At 34.8% G+C, this 16,666-nt stretch overlaps 2 protein-coding genes across 2 annotated transcripts; one reads left to right on the top strand and one right to left on the bottom strand.

Moving 5' to 3' along the window:
• Positions 1 to 1,870: 1,870 nt before the first annotated feature.
• LOC103708287 (uncharacterized) lies at positions 1,871 to 4,080 on the top strand. The gene is made up of 2 exons (XM_008793131.6): positions 1,871 to 2,006; positions 2,906 to 4,080. Exon 2 carries the CDS (start codon positions 2,959 to 2,961, stop codon positions 3,928 to 3,930), a length of 972 nt encoding a protein of 323 aa, XP_008791353.4. The 5' UTR covers positions 1,871 to 2,006; positions 2,906 to 2,958; the 3' UTR covers positions 3,931 to 4,080.
• A 6,612-nt stretch (positions 4,081 to 10,692) lies between these two features.
• Positions 10,693 to 16,027, bottom strand: LOC103708266 (uncharacterized). The gene is made up of 3 exons (XM_008793107.4): positions 15,778 to 16,027; positions 11,914 to 11,992; positions 10,693 to 11,074 (listed from the first exon to the last, which is right to left on the bottom strand). Exons 1-3 carry the CDS (start codon positions 15,927 to 15,929, stop codon positions 11,006 to 11,008), a joined length of 300 nt encoding a protein of 99 aa, XP_008791329.2. The 5' UTR covers positions 15,930 to 16,027; the 3' UTR covers positions 10,693 to 11,005.
• Positions 16,028 to 16,666: the final 639 nt, after the last annotated feature.

A 16,666-nucleotide genomic window follows, 5' to 3' on the forward strand; every position in this document is an offset into this window, starting at 1 on the left:
AGGTGGTTTGGGGTCTCGGGGATGTCTCTTTGTCCACCCATTCTTTACTAGTCTTTGTTGTCTCAAAGAAGAGTATGAAAAATGTTTCTTTAAGAGTGTTATGGATTTGGAGTACTGCACGCTTGCAGTGGTGTAGCAAGAATGCAAGATCCAAGAGAGGACTTGGGAGAGGAAGAGATTTTCTCTTTGGCCTTTCTCTGTATCACGTAAAATATAGTCCTTGTAGAAATCTAGAGTAACTAATCCTACGCTGTTTTGTTACCACGTTGTAGGATAGAGATAGATATCAAAATTTTTAGCATCTATAAAATACTCGTTCTACAGATAAAAAGCATGGAATGGTCTCTCTTGTTTTTTTGTTTGTTTTTCTACGCAATATTGCATGAATGAAGAACAGCTTTAAGAAGACAGTAGAAGGAGATGGAGACTTCTGATCATATTAATTTGAGAAGAGATGAAGCCCACATTAAGGATTACGGTAGCATGAGATGAGCGCTTCAGCTTGTTGTTGAAGTACATGAAACCTTCAGCCTTTTCTTGAAAAGTTATCTCGTAATCATTTCATATGGACTGTTTTGCAGGAACAATAGGAATTTTGCCATGCTTCTCTATTCTTCTATAATGATTGTATGTGCTATAGCAAGATAGGTAAGCCTATTTGCAAACAGTTTCATTGTTAGAAAACTGATAGGGGGAAACGTTTTAAGCATCTGAATTTGGAAGATGCTTTACATGTTGGCATGATGTTGAATGCGATCGATTATGGTGCATCTATGAGCTATAATGAAGATCTAGGCACTACTGCAACATTGCCTTTACCTGTTTGTCACCTTCCAATATCTGCATTAGATTCATTTGCTTACTATTGCCTGCCAAAAGAAGGATTGCAGGTTGTGTGGTCCTCCCAGCATTTGTGGATGTCTTAATGGGGTTATGTTGGTCCCTGAGCTAATATTGTAGCTTCCTAGGGTTTCAGATATAAATGCATTTGAGGAAGGTTCTTGTATTTATACCAATGTACTAAGTCTAACTGGGTTCCTTTTCTCTTAAATAAACTTGTGGCATGTGATATCTAGATATGGATCAATCCTCACCTTGTTGTACACTTCCAATTAATTGATATCGCATGTCAAATTCTTGTTCTAATCTCGAAAATTTGACTTTGTTTCATGTAGAGTTATTATTCTCTTTAAAATTATGATGGACCACTTCATAAAAAATTATGATGCACCAGAATGATAAGATATAGTTCTGATATTGCTATACCTTCTCGGTCTTACCAGATCTTTGCGTGCTTATGTTCCATAAATTACTGGTGAGTGACTTGATTTTTTTTTAATTATTCTTGTTTTATACTGTGACATTTCTTTTATATCACATGAATTATACATGATTATGGCTGAATAGAGTGTAATAATATCCATTTGCAAGTTTTGCGCAAAGTTGTTGACAAGGATATGCAATCAAAGTTGTAAAAATTAATTATGTAAAGCAATTTTTTTTCCGATTTTATGCTCATGATTCTCAACTAACCACTGCAGTATTTCCCTTCGGTGGTCCTCTATACTCTAAGGTATAAAGATTCTCTCTAATACATTTTACATTTATTATTATGTTTACGACAATAATGAATACATATGTAAAAAAAAAAAAAAAATCTAAGGTAAGACCAAGTTACCCTTGGCAATAAGGGGGTGTGATCAGAAAAAAGGAAAAAATCATGATGTCTTCTCTGTCAATTTGATAGGCATAAATGTGCACCACATGTCTGCAAATGCACAACTCCTTTTACTTTTTTAGGCCTTTTGCAAATCCAGCATCTTCCCTATCCCAAAGTGCACATCTTTCTTGAATTGGTTATGAATTCAGTACAAAATCTGTTCGAATTTGAACCCTACCAGCATCTTACCAGCGTCGAGCGAATATGGAGGTGCGCAGTCCCACTCTGAAGCTTTTCTTGCGGAACCACTGAGGAAGATATCTGTTCGAGATTTTTGCGCTTACAGGTACGCTAATCGCGCATTTCTTCATTGCTATAGTGAACAAAGGAGAGTTAGATTTCCCCAATTGTCTGCCAATAAAAGTAGAGTTTTTTTAGGTAAAATCAAGAAGGATATGTGCCGTTGCTTGTTTGGACGTTATTGAAAAAGTTATCTACTCCTCATGACGTAGAATTGATTTCATGGACAATAGATTTAAATATGTAGGAACTGTAAACCTCAGATTACTTCATATTTTTTAGTTCCAAGGATACAGATCTCACACCATACAACATAGATTGATGTTGCTGAGAATTATTGGATGCGTGTCAAGCAAAGTGCAGATTCTACTCTTATTAATTCTTCATTTTCTTTTTAATATTTGATATGCCAAAAGATTGACTATATATTGCAGATTGTAATGTTTCTCGCTGCTGGTTTCTTCTCAATTTACCAAATGTAAAATTGTTTTAATCAAGAATTTTTGGACTTAGCTCCCCCTCCCTCCCCCCCCCCCCCCCTCCCTCTCTCTCTCTCTCTCTCTCTCACACACACACACACACACACACACACACAAACCCCTCTGCCCTTCTGTGCAGTGCTTGTGTTGGGCATGAGATTCAAATTTATGCTGCAGATATGCAGTTTCTTTTGCCTTTTTACTATTTTAACCTATACATCTACAGACTACATGAATCATCAATTCCTGATATATGAATGAAGAGTTATATATATATATATATATATAGTGTAGTTTCTTTAACTTATAATTCTTATCAATGATAAAGAAATTGTACATAGATCCAACAACTATTAAGAACTTGAACATATATTAGTCTCCATCTTTCATGTAGCAGAAAGACAACATGAAGTAAATTTCTGTTGTTAACTTGATTCTAGAATGAGAAAGAGCCTACCATATGCAGGGAATTCTCAACTTCAATTGAGTGAGTGCTTACAAAGTGATGAAAGTATTACAATGATTAGAAATTCAAGAGAAGAAGAGCTTTTAACCAAACAAGGAGGAGGTAACAATGATGACAGGTTCCCCATGAGTTCGAGACTGTGGTCAGAACTAAGAAATCCAAGGATTGTACGAGTCTCACGCACATTTGGAGGAAAAGATAGGCATAGCAAAGTCAGGACTATAAGAGGATTAAGGGATAGGCGTGTAAGGCTGTCAGTGCCTACTGCTATTCAATTGTATGAACTTCAGGATAAGCTAGGGCTTAACCAGCCTAGCAAAGTTGTGGATTGGCTGCTCAATGCTTCTCAACACGAGATCAATAAGCTTCCTCCACTCCAAATGCCACCAGAATATTTCATTCAATTCCCTCAGTCCATGGCAATCTCTCATAAACTGGCTCCACCTGAAGCTCCCTCTTTTCTCCCCATTAGAGATAGTACTGAGTTTATTTATTATGATAGAGCTCGCCACTTAGCCTCTTCTTCAACTGTGGCAAATGGCGACATGCTTGACAATAATACTGGTGAAAATGTAATGATGCTGCAAAAATCCGCATTTTGGAGTTCAGATGTTCTTATGAAGAATAGAGAAAAAGAAGCCATGAAAGAACCCAGCACTGAGAAAGGCAGCATGATCAAAGGAAATGATGTAGGAAGTGATGGATTGCAGAATAATGCCATATACCCCTCCTACCATCACTGGAATCCTCCTAATGCGCATTTATCCCATTTGGTAAGCCATTTGTCTCGAGAAGAAGGGCTCCATAACTATCAGCCAGGATCGATGTTTGCGACATATTTGAATGCCCCAACTGACTTTGCAAAGCAGTACAACCACCTTGATATGGCAAACTCAGCTTCCAAGTTCCTCCCATCAAATTCTCTCAGAACTTCATTGCAATCTACAGGCGATCCGAGCTTGAAACTTCTCCATCCAAACTCAGGCTTTAAACATCACTATCCTCAAGATCATCAAGAAGGCTAGACAATGTACACGAGAAGAAACAGCGGCAATTCTGACGACCGCATACATCAACCACCTTCATAAGGATTCTACAGGCAGTTCTGAGTTTTAATGTGTTTCTTTCAGGTAAAGCATATGGTTTTTCTAATGTTGGAAATCACATGAAATTTTCTGTTCTCTTTTGATATATGGGAATGAGAGATCTAATGTGCAGTAAATAAGTTCTCTTACTAAGTTCAGTGGCATTAAGTTTACTGTAAAGTTGACACTATTAGTATATGTTAAAGATAACTTTTCTTTTTTGGCCGTGATTTTCACATAGAGCGGACGATGGATGTCTAGTCTGGAGTTTGTATCATAATATAAGAGATTCCAACTATGGTGATGATGTATTTTTCTGATATTTTTTCCAGGCCCTCACCATGATGCATCACTGTACTATTTGTCGCAAAACAGTTATATTTAGATATATTTCAATGTGATTTAGGACTGTCTTGGAAGTAGGGAGTACTTCAGGATTACATAGTGAAAGGAATGCGTTTTCTCAAATATTTCCCATCAGTTCTTGGTTTTGGTTTTGGTGTGCCTGTAAGTACTGTTTGGAATCTATATGAAGGATTGATTGCTTACTCTCGACCTCTTCACCACCAACACCACCATGTTAAATAAAGGGAATTTATATTTATTCTTCCATATGAGTTTGGCATTCATAACTCTCTCATAACTTTAGTAGCTTTTTCAAAAAAAAAAAAGTTCTTTTTAATCTTGGGGAACCAAAGAAAAAGAAGGAAAACACTGTTTTGACATTACTTTTTTTCTCCTCGACACTAAGAACACTGTCTTCGCATGACTTTAATTTACTAAATAATGATGGCTATGTTGGTTTCATTCTTATATATGTTTTTTTAAAGTGGAGAGCATCACAAGAAGGCTTTTGGCTTATAGATCTTAAAAAACAAAGAAAACAGAAAACAAAAAGAAAGAAGGATTGCAGGTGATTGATCTGGTCTAAGGGTTTGTGAGTTCTGAAAGGAGTAACCAAATGTTGGGAAGTCCTGCAAGGATTGTACTGGAGAGATAGAGCTTATGTTTTAGGTGATGGGTAGCTTTGTTTGCTCTAACAAGATAACGGAGATTGTAGTAATTATCTGACAACTGCGTAAGACCCAAGCAAATAGAACGAACAAAGTCCAAATTGGCGGTGGGGCGAGATGAGTGATGCATGGAAACTGGCATTTTGCCTTTAGATGTCATGGTAGGTAGCGGTCCCTCGCAGGGTGGAAAAAAAAGAGAGACAAGGACATGTAGGCTGACAGGAATTTTACAGTGTTGTTGTCCGCTTTCAACTAATGGGACCATGCTATCTTGGAGATGGTCCCCTCTCCCTATTCCCACTTCTAACCCCTCTCTTATCCCTTATCCATCTATGGTCGAGAATACTATTCGAGAATAAAGATGAAAATTTTAAACATCTCACCAATATTTATAGTATTTATATATAGCAATCAAAAAAAATAAATATTGATACAAATAGATAACTACTTAATACATATCCAAATATATGATTCTATTTGTAATCTTATTTAATTTTATATAGCACTTATAAATTTTTTAAAACAATACATGATCATATTAGCATGCTACTAACTTGATGTAGCATTCACTTCTTAATATCTTTGATTTTATGATCATAAAGTTTAATTATTCGACTTATATTTCTACCTATATCAATATTTCTAACATTTAATTTATATGCATATCCATATTCATCAAACAAAATAAATGTTGAAATGGATATGGTTGTATCCGATCCATATCTGATTTCAATCATACTTGAGAATTATGAGAAATATGTATATTTGAAGGAACCATTTAAGATCTCCATCTTTGGCCACTGATTCCTTTGGACTTAATCACGACCGCTCAACCATGAAAACTAGTCCACCGATCTCAATGGTCAGGCTGGAATCAGGACTAGGGGTATGTCTACTCCTTTTTATTAAGTTCATTATTTGCTGTAATAATGTTATTGAATGAAGTAAATTCAAGAAAAACTCCATCTAGTGAGCTTTTTAATAAGATCCTTTACTGACAGCACTAAGAATCTAGGAACAAGTGTCTTCTCTGGGATTTTAGTGTATTAGTGGAAGGCAATTCCTAACTGCATCATCCAAAATTGCCTGATGTCAGAGACATTGAGGCAGAGACTAGTGATTAATCCAAGCCCACACTGACATAGAGATCAACAATTAAATATTTTTGATTGCTGCATCATAAGCTTCTGTTCATTCATCATACTCCACTACTTTTTAGTGCATTCCAACCTTCCTAGTTTTGTTGTCTTTTGAGAAAAATCATTCTAGATTACTGTTATTCTACCAACTAAACCAAATGAACTTGACAATATGAAAAATCATGAGATGCATGCATGCATACATACATACATAGATACATACATGCATGCATACATACATACATAGATACAAACATACGTACATACATACATGCATACAAATATATATATATATATATATATATATATATATATATATATATATATATATATATATATATATATATATATATATATACATACTGACATAGAGATCAACAATTAAATATTCTTGATTGCTGCATCATAAGCTTATGTTCATTCATCATACTCCACTACATTTTAGTGCATTCCAACCTTCTTAGTTTATTGTCTTGTGAGAAAAATCATTCTAGATTACTGTTCCTACCAACTAAACCAAATGAACTTGACAATATGAAAAATCATGAGATACATACATGCATGCATGCATGCATGCATGCATACATACATATATATATATATATATATATATATATATATATATATATATATATATATATATATATATATATATATATATATATATATATATATATATATATATATATATACTGATATAGAGATCAACAATTAAATATTCTTGATTGCTGCATCATAAGCTTCTGTTCATTCATCATACTCCACTACTTTTTAGTGCATTCCAACCTTCCTAGTTTATTGTCTTTTGAGAAAAATCATTCTAGATTACTGTTCTTCTACCAACTAAACCAAATGAACTTGACAATATGAAAAATCATGAGATACATACATACATGGATGCATGCATACATATATACATACATACATACATACATACATACATACATACATACATACATATATATATATACACACACACACACACACACTGACATAGAGATCAACAATTAAATATTCTTGATTGCTGCATCATAAGCTTCTGTTCATTCATCATACTCCACTACTTTTTAGTGCATTCCAACCTTCCTAGTTTATTGTCTTTTGAGAAAAATCATTCTAGATTAATGTTCTTCTACTAACTAAACCAAATGAACTTGACAATATGAAAAATCATGAGATACATACATACATGCATGCATGCATACATACATACATACATACATACATACATACATACATACATACATACATACATACATACATACATACATACATACATATATATATATACACTGACATAGAGATCAACAATTAAATATTCTTGATTGCTGCATCATAAGCTTCTGTTCATTCATCATACTCCACTACTTTTTAGTGCATTCCAACCTTCCTAGTTTATTGTCTTTTGAGAAAAATCATTCTAGATTAATGTTCTTCTACTAACTAAACCAAATGAACTTGACAATATGAAAAATCATGAGATACATATATATATATATATATATATATATATATATATATATATATATATATATACTGACATAGAGATCAACAATTAAATATTCTTGATTGGTGCATCATAAACTTCTGTTCATTCATCATACTCCATTACTTTTTAGTGCATTCCAACCTTCCTAGTTTATTGTCTTTTGAGAAAAATCATTCTAGATTACTGTTCTTCTACCAATTAAACCAAATGAACTTGACAATATGAAAAATCATGAGATACATACATACATACATACATACATACATATATATACACACACACTGACATAGAGATCAAAAATTAAATATTCTTGATTGCTGCATCATAAGCTTCTGTTCATTCATCATACTCTAGTACTTTTGAGTGCATTCCAACCTTCCTAGTTTATTGTCTTTTGAGAAAAATCATTCTAGATTACTGTTCTTCTACCAACTAAACCAGATGAACTTGGCAATATGAAAAATCATGAGATGCATATATATATATATATGTGTGTGTGTGTGTGTGTGTGTGTGTGTGTGTGTGTGTGTGTGTTTTAGAGTATAGGTACCGGTTACTCATCAGATTACCATTAACTTTCCCAAACTGATATCGCACTCGAGGATTGCTATAGCACGCAGATGGGTCAGTGGTGTCGATTGGAGCAGTCTACTACTGGACCAATCGCTGACTTCTATGTTTTGCTGGTGAATTGGGCTGTGATTTGGCAAATGATCTCTCCATTTTGATGAGCTTTATTAGGTTGCTAAAGAGCAGCTCAACTCAAACGCCGCTTGCTTGAGCTATGTAGGAAAGAAGTTGGTCTGGCTAAGCATTGACAAGCCTTAATTATGTTAGCATAATCTGAGGATCATGTAACAACTTGCATCACTCATAATTTTTTTTATTAACGTGATTCTGTATCAACTTTTTTTTTTTTTTTGGTTAGTATGATTTTATTAGAGTGATTTTAGGGATCATATAATAACTTGTATCAGTCGGTTATATTTTTCACTGTTAGTATTATTCTATATCAATATGTATTATTTTTTTATATTGAGTCTGTATACAAGCATATATAACTTCTGAGATGTATCAAATATGACAAAATAGATAAATAAAATCACTTTTTTTTTCTTTTTTTTCTCTTGCTTTCGTCTTCTTTGGTAAATATTTTAACAATTTGACGCACAAATTATACTTGGCCATGCTATCCAAGTTGTACCCAGCTGAACCATGTTTGCTCCAAATCTACTCCAAGGCTGGTTACATACCATCACTGCAGCACAAACTCACCCATCATGTCAGCTACATCATATTGTCATCCCTTTGAAACAGACCCAACATGAACACCCCTTGCTTTAAGAGCAGGAGACGAACAACTTCCAAGCAGTAGTTAGCCCTTACTAATTAGTGCTGTTTATAATTTTGGTAACAAGAAATAAGTACCTTGCTGTGACTGATACAAATTTTGGCAAATCCTTGCGACCAATCTCCAAGCTTTCATGCAGTAAGTTGCCCTCAAGACCTCAGAAAACATGGGTATATGTTTCACTTCAGGTGCATCTCATGCTTGCCATGAGAATCTTGCCTCTTAAGGCCTCAAAACATAGGCATATGTTTCACTGCTTGTGCATCTCAAAATCAAAGCCCCCATATTTGATGATAGTGTAAGAACATGAATGAATAAATTGATAAAAATTCATTTCAGTGGTCAACGAGTCCACAATGTGGCAGCCCTTCCTCCACGTCCACTTGCTTCATAGCATATTTTTGAGCCTAATTAGCTACATTTCGACCTTTATAACTTTTTTGCAACACTTATTGTGATCAGGGTTATGAAAAAAATGTTAATAACAGAAAATTAGTAGGTTAGATAAAAAGCTCAGATGTAATTAACCAATTTCTTTACATGACCAAGTATTCTTTACCGAGACTTGTGTAATTGACTAATTTTAGATGCAGTATGTACCACTCCAAACTAGAACTTTAGACTATATACGCATATTGGCCGGCATTCTTTAATCATTTGTTACTTAAATAAACTTTTCAGCTTAGAAATATCAAAATTAATTTTTAAATATAATTTTTAATTTCGAATTTACTCAATCAACTGAGGTTTCAATATCTTGGTCTGAGACTTATCACCCGAGCTTAGAAAATCTTGATTAATTCCCTCCAAATTTTTTTAAATTATGATCTTAGCTCATCTCGATCTCGCCGAGATAACTGTTACTCTCTCTCTCCCTAAAAAATAGAAGTGAATTTCCCACTCCCATCCAATATAATAAGAATTGATTTTTAAAGAGAAAATAGCTCATTTGAATAAAGTCTTAGCAACTTTATCCTCTTAATAGATTGCCAGATTTGGTGCCATTCGAGTGCAAACCAAAACGTGCACTAACAGTGCTAAAAGGAAGGACACTATGACATACAACTTGGCAAGTCTCTGGAATTAAATCTCCATGCTTCCAATAAGATTTTCCCCATAACATGGGCGCATGTTCCATCATAGATGCACCTTAAAATCAAAATGCCCCCATAACTGGAGGTATTGCAATAAGATAGATAAATTGATAAGATTTCAATTCAATGGTCAGTGCATCCTAAGTTAGCATCCACAGTGGAGGGTAGCCGGCCCCAAACTCTCCATTTGCTCCTTTCCATCCCATCCAAATGCAATAAGTGGACCTTTCTACCATTGGTTGCAACATGCACATATTGAGGTAGAGAGGTTGAGTCGATAAATGTCATTAAAACTTAGCTAACATGCCACATATAAAAATCCATAAATTTTTCAAGAATACCCCCCCCCCCCCCCCCCTCCACCCCCCCACCCCAAAAAAAAAAAAAAAAAAAAAAAAAAAAGAAGACAGAATCCTCCTTGCAAAGCTTGCCACCTTGGAGACTTCGCTGTTACCATTTGCCTCCGTATCACACCTAATGCCATAAATTAGCATCAGCTCACCTGTTTTTTTCCATTATTCCTCGAATATTTTGTCGATAACAATAGTATTAGCACAATCAGATACTCATGGTACATTCATCCACACTCACGACAAGCAATAGCTGGCATGGCTCATAGAATAAAAACAGTAAAATTGTAAAAAACTAATCAAAATCACTCATACAGAATATTGTTACCGTGGACTTGGTACAATTGTTGCCATGGACCAATTATATCTGGTTAGAAGCCACCAATTATATCTCCCTTTCAAATCTTTAAGTCGTTGCATTTATGCATTTCGATACCCCAGTAAATGAAAGAGAAATAGATTATTAACAGCAGAAACTACCCCGCACATAGCTGAATAAATTGGTAACATGATCTCCGATTTACATAGAAAGTTCAAAATGACCAATATCTAATTTAAAAAAAAGTAGAAGTGATGCAGCTAGGGGAAGTAAACGGGCCAGTTGTAGTAGTATGAATCGCGCAATGGTTTGCTCATGTACTGGTTCCACTGGAAAAAAAGAAGAAGAAAGAAATTAATACCAATAACAGGCAATAACAGGTCAGATAAAAAGCTAATGCAATAACTTATACAACCTCACTAGTTGCCAAGTGCAGTTTACCGAGCTTATAAGTTTTGGGCAATTTCCTAATTTTACAAGGAGATATGGCACTGCAAACTGGAACTGCAGGCTGGGCAAGCTATTGACATAACCACTTTACAATATTTCCAAGTGCAACATGTAATAACACAGAATCTCACCCAAAAAGACTAGCCAGAAGGTATTATTTGAGTTCGTTAATTCTGTATAAGTACCCAAGATCTACTCAGCGAATAACCGATGTGGAACTAAACACACGCCCGCATGGGTATTCACATACTCCACTCATTTAAGCTCTGATGTCCTTGTCAGGGGTTTAAATTCATCCAAATCTAATCACAAATACCACGATCGGCCCGTAGTCAGCCTCAATGGATCCGTACTACAATGTCCCCTAATCCATATAGATTATGGGCTGGATCCTCTCTGATATCATTTGTAATAACCTAGAAGCTCACCCAAAAAGACTAGATGGAAAGTATTATTTGAGTTCTCTGATTCTGTATAAATACTCAAGATCTATTTAGCAAATAATCGATGTAAGACTAAACACACGTCCGCGCAGGTCCTCACACAACCAGTGTTAGACGACTTCCAGCGAGCCATGTTGGATCTAGAGTTGAAGTACACTGGAGATCTGCTTATACTTTCGGAGAGTATTTGCCAAGGTAAAAAAGGCAGAAACAGAAAAGAGAGCAAGTTCTGAATGTGATGGGTAATACTACTAGCAAGAATTTAAAGACGTCACCTTGAACTGGTATGGCTGGTTCTTCTCCATTGCTTTCTTCCAGTGGTAGTGTTCAAACATCATGGCCTTATCATGCCAACTGCATATATATAATTCCAGAGTACACAAAGTAAATAAGCTATGATAAAATCTTTGTAAGCTGCAAAACAGATGGAGCCAAAAAAAAAAGGCATGGATGAGCTGTTAAATATCAAGCAAAAATTTTGATGTGAAACGGTGATGTTTCAAGAAGGGGAAAAAAGAGGAGGGGGAATTGAGGTGTAAAAAGAATATTAAAACAAATCTATACCAGGAAGTCTTTTAAGACGAGCTTAATTGACAAGTTGTGTGGCTCAGGAATTTTCGACAAATCCACAAGTGGGGTAGAACTAATCAGAATAAGGAAAAAAAAGAACATGATAACTGGAAGTGCATTCGTTTGACTGTCAACAAACAATATTGACAACACTTATCAGATATAGTGGAACAAAATACAGATATTTATTTTCATAACATATAACAAATAGTGTGTAGTTAAGTTAAAAGCCAAATTAAAAAAAAAAGGTAAGTCAATAGGTAAATTTCATCCTCTTAAAAGTTAACCACTACCCAGCTCCTGCTATATATCCAATTTGATTGACTAGTGTCTAGAAAAGGAATAGCTCTTCAAACTTGCAACATGTTATATGCAACATCAAAGCCATCATACTTGATGCAAAGAAGATGTTTCCAAAATAAATCAGAATGAACATACAAATAAAACCTAACCCCTCCCCCAAAATAAAAAAAAGTCAATAAAAAAAGAATTTTAGTCCTAACTCAGCAAGGATGCATAAACTATGCTTCAACTCCTTTCACTAGTTCATCTCCCATAATTGTATCACTCGACAAACTTCTAAATGAAACTGAGCCCATAAAAAGTAGTCTTACTATGAAAAGAAACCATCCAACCAACCTGCCTGACAACATCTCTTTCTTACAATCCTTCAAACTGACTAAAATGTATATTTTAAATAAATCTTCAGGCCATAAAATATAATATATAACGATTCGATGAAAAAAGAAATTCAAGGATATTAGCAAAAAGTTAGTGACAGATGGCAGTTCGATTCGCTAGTCAAGAGATCAACTGCATCAGGCAATATTTCAAGATGTAACAATGCCAAGGATTGAATCTTCTTTCTCTCTATATATATTTTCAGATACAGTTCTTTTTGGTGAATCAATAATCAGATATCAAAATGCAACTGGCTAAATTCGTATTTATGCACTCTACCATGACTGTATTTAGAAAACAACTAACAAAAAGGTTGCATTAATCATGATAAGTCAGTCAGATTTTTCTCTTTTTTTTTTTTTTGCTTTGCATTGAAATTATTCAGTGGAAAGATCTGTATGAGAATATGAAGAATTAACCTTCTCTATGTATAGATTTCAGACTTCTTTTCTTTCCCATTCCCTTTTCTAGACTTCCTGCCTCGAGCCAAGTTAATTCCAACCTCATGCTAGGAGCATGTTAAATCAAAATAGAAAATTTCGAAGATTCTACTTACATGGCTAGCACATCCGTCACTGCTGGAACAAAGAAGCAGCTTGATAAAGGCAAGTCCCAAAAATCAGTATTTTAACTACAACTTGATAAAGTTCTGTTCTTGTTAAAGTAATAGTGAGTAGGAATTAGTTAAGGGTTCTCAATTTAGAGAGAGACTTAGATGGGAAAATCTTAAAATAATTAAGAATCAGTTTTTGCGGTGATTTGCAGACTACAATACTCTAGATTCTCTAGCTTTTGTAAACATCATGAATTGTGCATCAAAGAATTTCTAGTCCTCCTTTCCTTTCCTCCTCATCAATTCTTAATTATTCTATTCTTTGACATGGAAGTAGAAGGAGCTAGAAAGGACTTAATCCACATTTATGTTATTTTGTTTTTTTAATATCTGGTTTCTTAGTCCTATTTATCCCCTTGCTACTTCAACTTTGAAACAGATAAAATAACCATATAATAGATACAACTCATGTCAAAAACTGCCAACTTCACCCACATTCCTTACATTAACTCTTTCCACCCTGTGCAATGTTTTGAGGATAGAATGACAAAACTAGAACCTATGACCAATCCCTGTTTTCCATCTTCAGCCATCTACTTTACTTCTTCGCAAAGGTGACGGAAATACAGTCTTGGAGTAGCTTGCAACCAAATCCAACAGCAGATGGGTATCAATGGATAAACCCAGCATACGAATACTGTGGTTTCACCAAATCCAATAGAATCTGATGAGCCGACTAACAAACTATTGTGATGACCTGGACCTACTTTGGATCGCACTGGAACCTCTACATACATGTACTCTAATCTGAAATAAACTTTATACTAATGCCATTTATATAATCAGTAATATATCTAGTGTCCAAAATAACCAAGTAAGGTATATTCATAATTATTATGATTTTAAACTACAACCAACCGCACAATGCAGTTTGAGCTCATGCCACCATATCTCCATTTTGCTAGACTAGTATTTTGGTCTAATGGATCAAACATGTGAAATCATGCCCGATTCATTATCTAGTTAAACTTAAAACATAGCTTCATATGTATGTGCATTTATGACAACAATCTAAACCAGACCAGCACTTGAGCCAGATGAACACATGTCCATTAGTTAAGGATTGTTATAGTAGAATACAACTATTTTCATATCAATAAAATAATACGACCAGCATGTAACATCATTCAGCCTATGCTTGGTTAACTAATCTTGCCTAACCATCCATTTCTATCAGAAACCATACCCTTCTGTCAGAATCAGCAATTTGTATTCTTTACTTGCAATGATTAAGGTGTTCCTAGAACTTCCCTTTCCGTTCCATAGCTCTAAATCCCTTTCATATCTCTAGAACTAAGGTGTTCCTAGAACTTCCCTTTGCCTTGTTGTTGTTGGCTTCACAATACACTATCAGCTAAGCTCATCTACTCAAAAAAAATCCCATGTCCCTACGTGAGCTACTCCTATAATTTTGCATTCAGTTTCTAGTCCATTCTTTGGTAAAAAAAGAGGCCACCATAAAAGTATGCTATACATTTCCATAGGAAGTATACAATTAAAAAGAAAAACAAGAAAAATCCATATGCAATGGTGCAAACTAAAGACAAAGAAAATGATTAAACATCATATAAAACAAAAAGATAAGTTTCTCTAGAACTGGCAACAAAGTCTACCTGCATGGAAGAACTTGTAGTTGTGACTTTTAAAGAATGCAACGTATTGCCAATTTCCAGTCCATCCACTTCCATTCTGGCACCCCACTGGATGTGTTTCTAAATTACCAACATCTCATCCTCCTTCTCAAACTCGACCTATCTTTCCCCAAAATTAGTTATATGAAGATTTATCTCATGCCCTACTGAAACTTTTTTTTTTCGTTTTGCTTTTCTCCTTCAAACTGAACCTATGTTTCTTGATGGCATCTTAGAATACTCATTTTTCCGACGATTTTATCCAACTCTCAAAATCGCATCAAATAACCAACTCTAACTCCAAATCGCATGAAATAACCATCCTCGCCTTCACAAAATCGTCATAATCGCACCAGACGCAATCAAAAAATAAATTTTACCACTTCTCGACTAACATTGATGCAAATTATCATCTCAATTGACAGCCCGATGATTTACAATTAAAAAAACGGAGTCCAATTAAAAATTACTTCTTTCATGCGCTTCACTTCCACTTAACTTCTATTTTCCAAAAACTAATGCTAAAAATCCCCAGAAATCTCCAAAAGAACAGAAAGAGAATTCAAAACACTGGACAAAACCCAGAAACCCTAGCCAATGCGCGCGCGCGCACAGAGAGAGAGTGAGAGAAAGGAATAGCTCACTTGAACTGGTTGGAGAGATTCCACATGTAGGGATCGAACCAGGTGAGGGCGGAGAAGGCGAAGGATCCGATCCAGATGTTCACGAACCGATCCGGGTCCGTGTGGGGGACGCCCGGATCGCCGCGATAAGGGTTCCCGAAGTACTTCTCCATCGAAGCAGCTCGCGCGCGCGCGCTCTCTCTCTCGATGCTTCGTTTGGCCGCTCGCCGTCAGCTGGGAGAAATTATTAGAGAGACCAAGTCCAATTGTCACTCGCCACAGTACCCTTTTTATATTTAAATAATTCAAGATCAGAGTAGCGGTGAGAATTCCTCCACTTATCGACCGTACACGTTCCCGGGATTCTCGCTAGCCGGCCTCATGTCTTATCTTATCGTAGAAAAGGATCCACCGCCGCTGCTGCTCCCTTCTGACCGTCCGATCTTTTAATTTTCTCTTGTGATCTTTTTTTTCACCGTGCATGCAAATATTTTTTAAAAATTTTAAATTTTTCATATATATATATATATATATATATATATATATATATATATATATATATATATTTCTGTATCTTATAAAATATTAGTTTTTTACAAATGTTTCTAATATAACTTTTTTTTTAATACGGTTAGTAAAAACTATATTCATTTTAATTAAAAATAAAATAAAATTTTGAAATTATTTTGGTCATTTTAATTTGAAATCATTAATTTTTTAACGGCATTAGATGATGTAGATATATATATATAAATAAAAATAAAAAAAGAATGGAATAACAAAATACGTGTTTTACAAGAGTATACCTACCAATATTAAGTTTGAAAGAATATTCATATAAAATTTGATATTTAGAAGGATGTTCATGCAAAAAAATTCTAAAATAATATGTACAAACTAAACAAAATGA

The sequence above is a fragment of the Phoenix dactylifera genome, chromosome 15, assembly GCF_051530095.1.
Source record: "Phoenix dactylifera cultivar Ajwa chromosome 15, Ajwa_hap1_PhDact_Kaust_v1.1, whole genome shotgun sequence".
Lineage (NCBI taxonomy): Eukaryota > Viridiplantae > Streptophyta > Magnoliopsida > Arecales > Arecaceae > Phoenix > Phoenix dactylifera.

Bases quoted from the DNA above. Each gene is read 5' to 3' on its own strand.
- LOC103708287 (XM_008793131.6), top strand. From the start codon at position 2,959: ATGATTAGAAATTCAAGAGAAGAAGAGCTTTTAACCAAACAAGGAGGA.
- LOC103708266 (XM_008793107.4), bottom strand. From the start codon at position 15,929: ATGGAGAAGTACTTCGGGAACCCTTATCGCGGCGATCCGGGCGTCCCC. The intron at 11,993-15,777 runs GTGAGCTATTCC...ATATATATGCAG, and splicing joins AATCTCTCCAACCAGTTCAA to TTGGCATGATAAGGCCATGA. The intron at 11,075-11,913 runs GTGACGTCTTTA...CTTTTTTTCCAG, and splicing joins ACCAGCCATACCAGTTCAAG to TGGAACCAGTACATGAGCAA.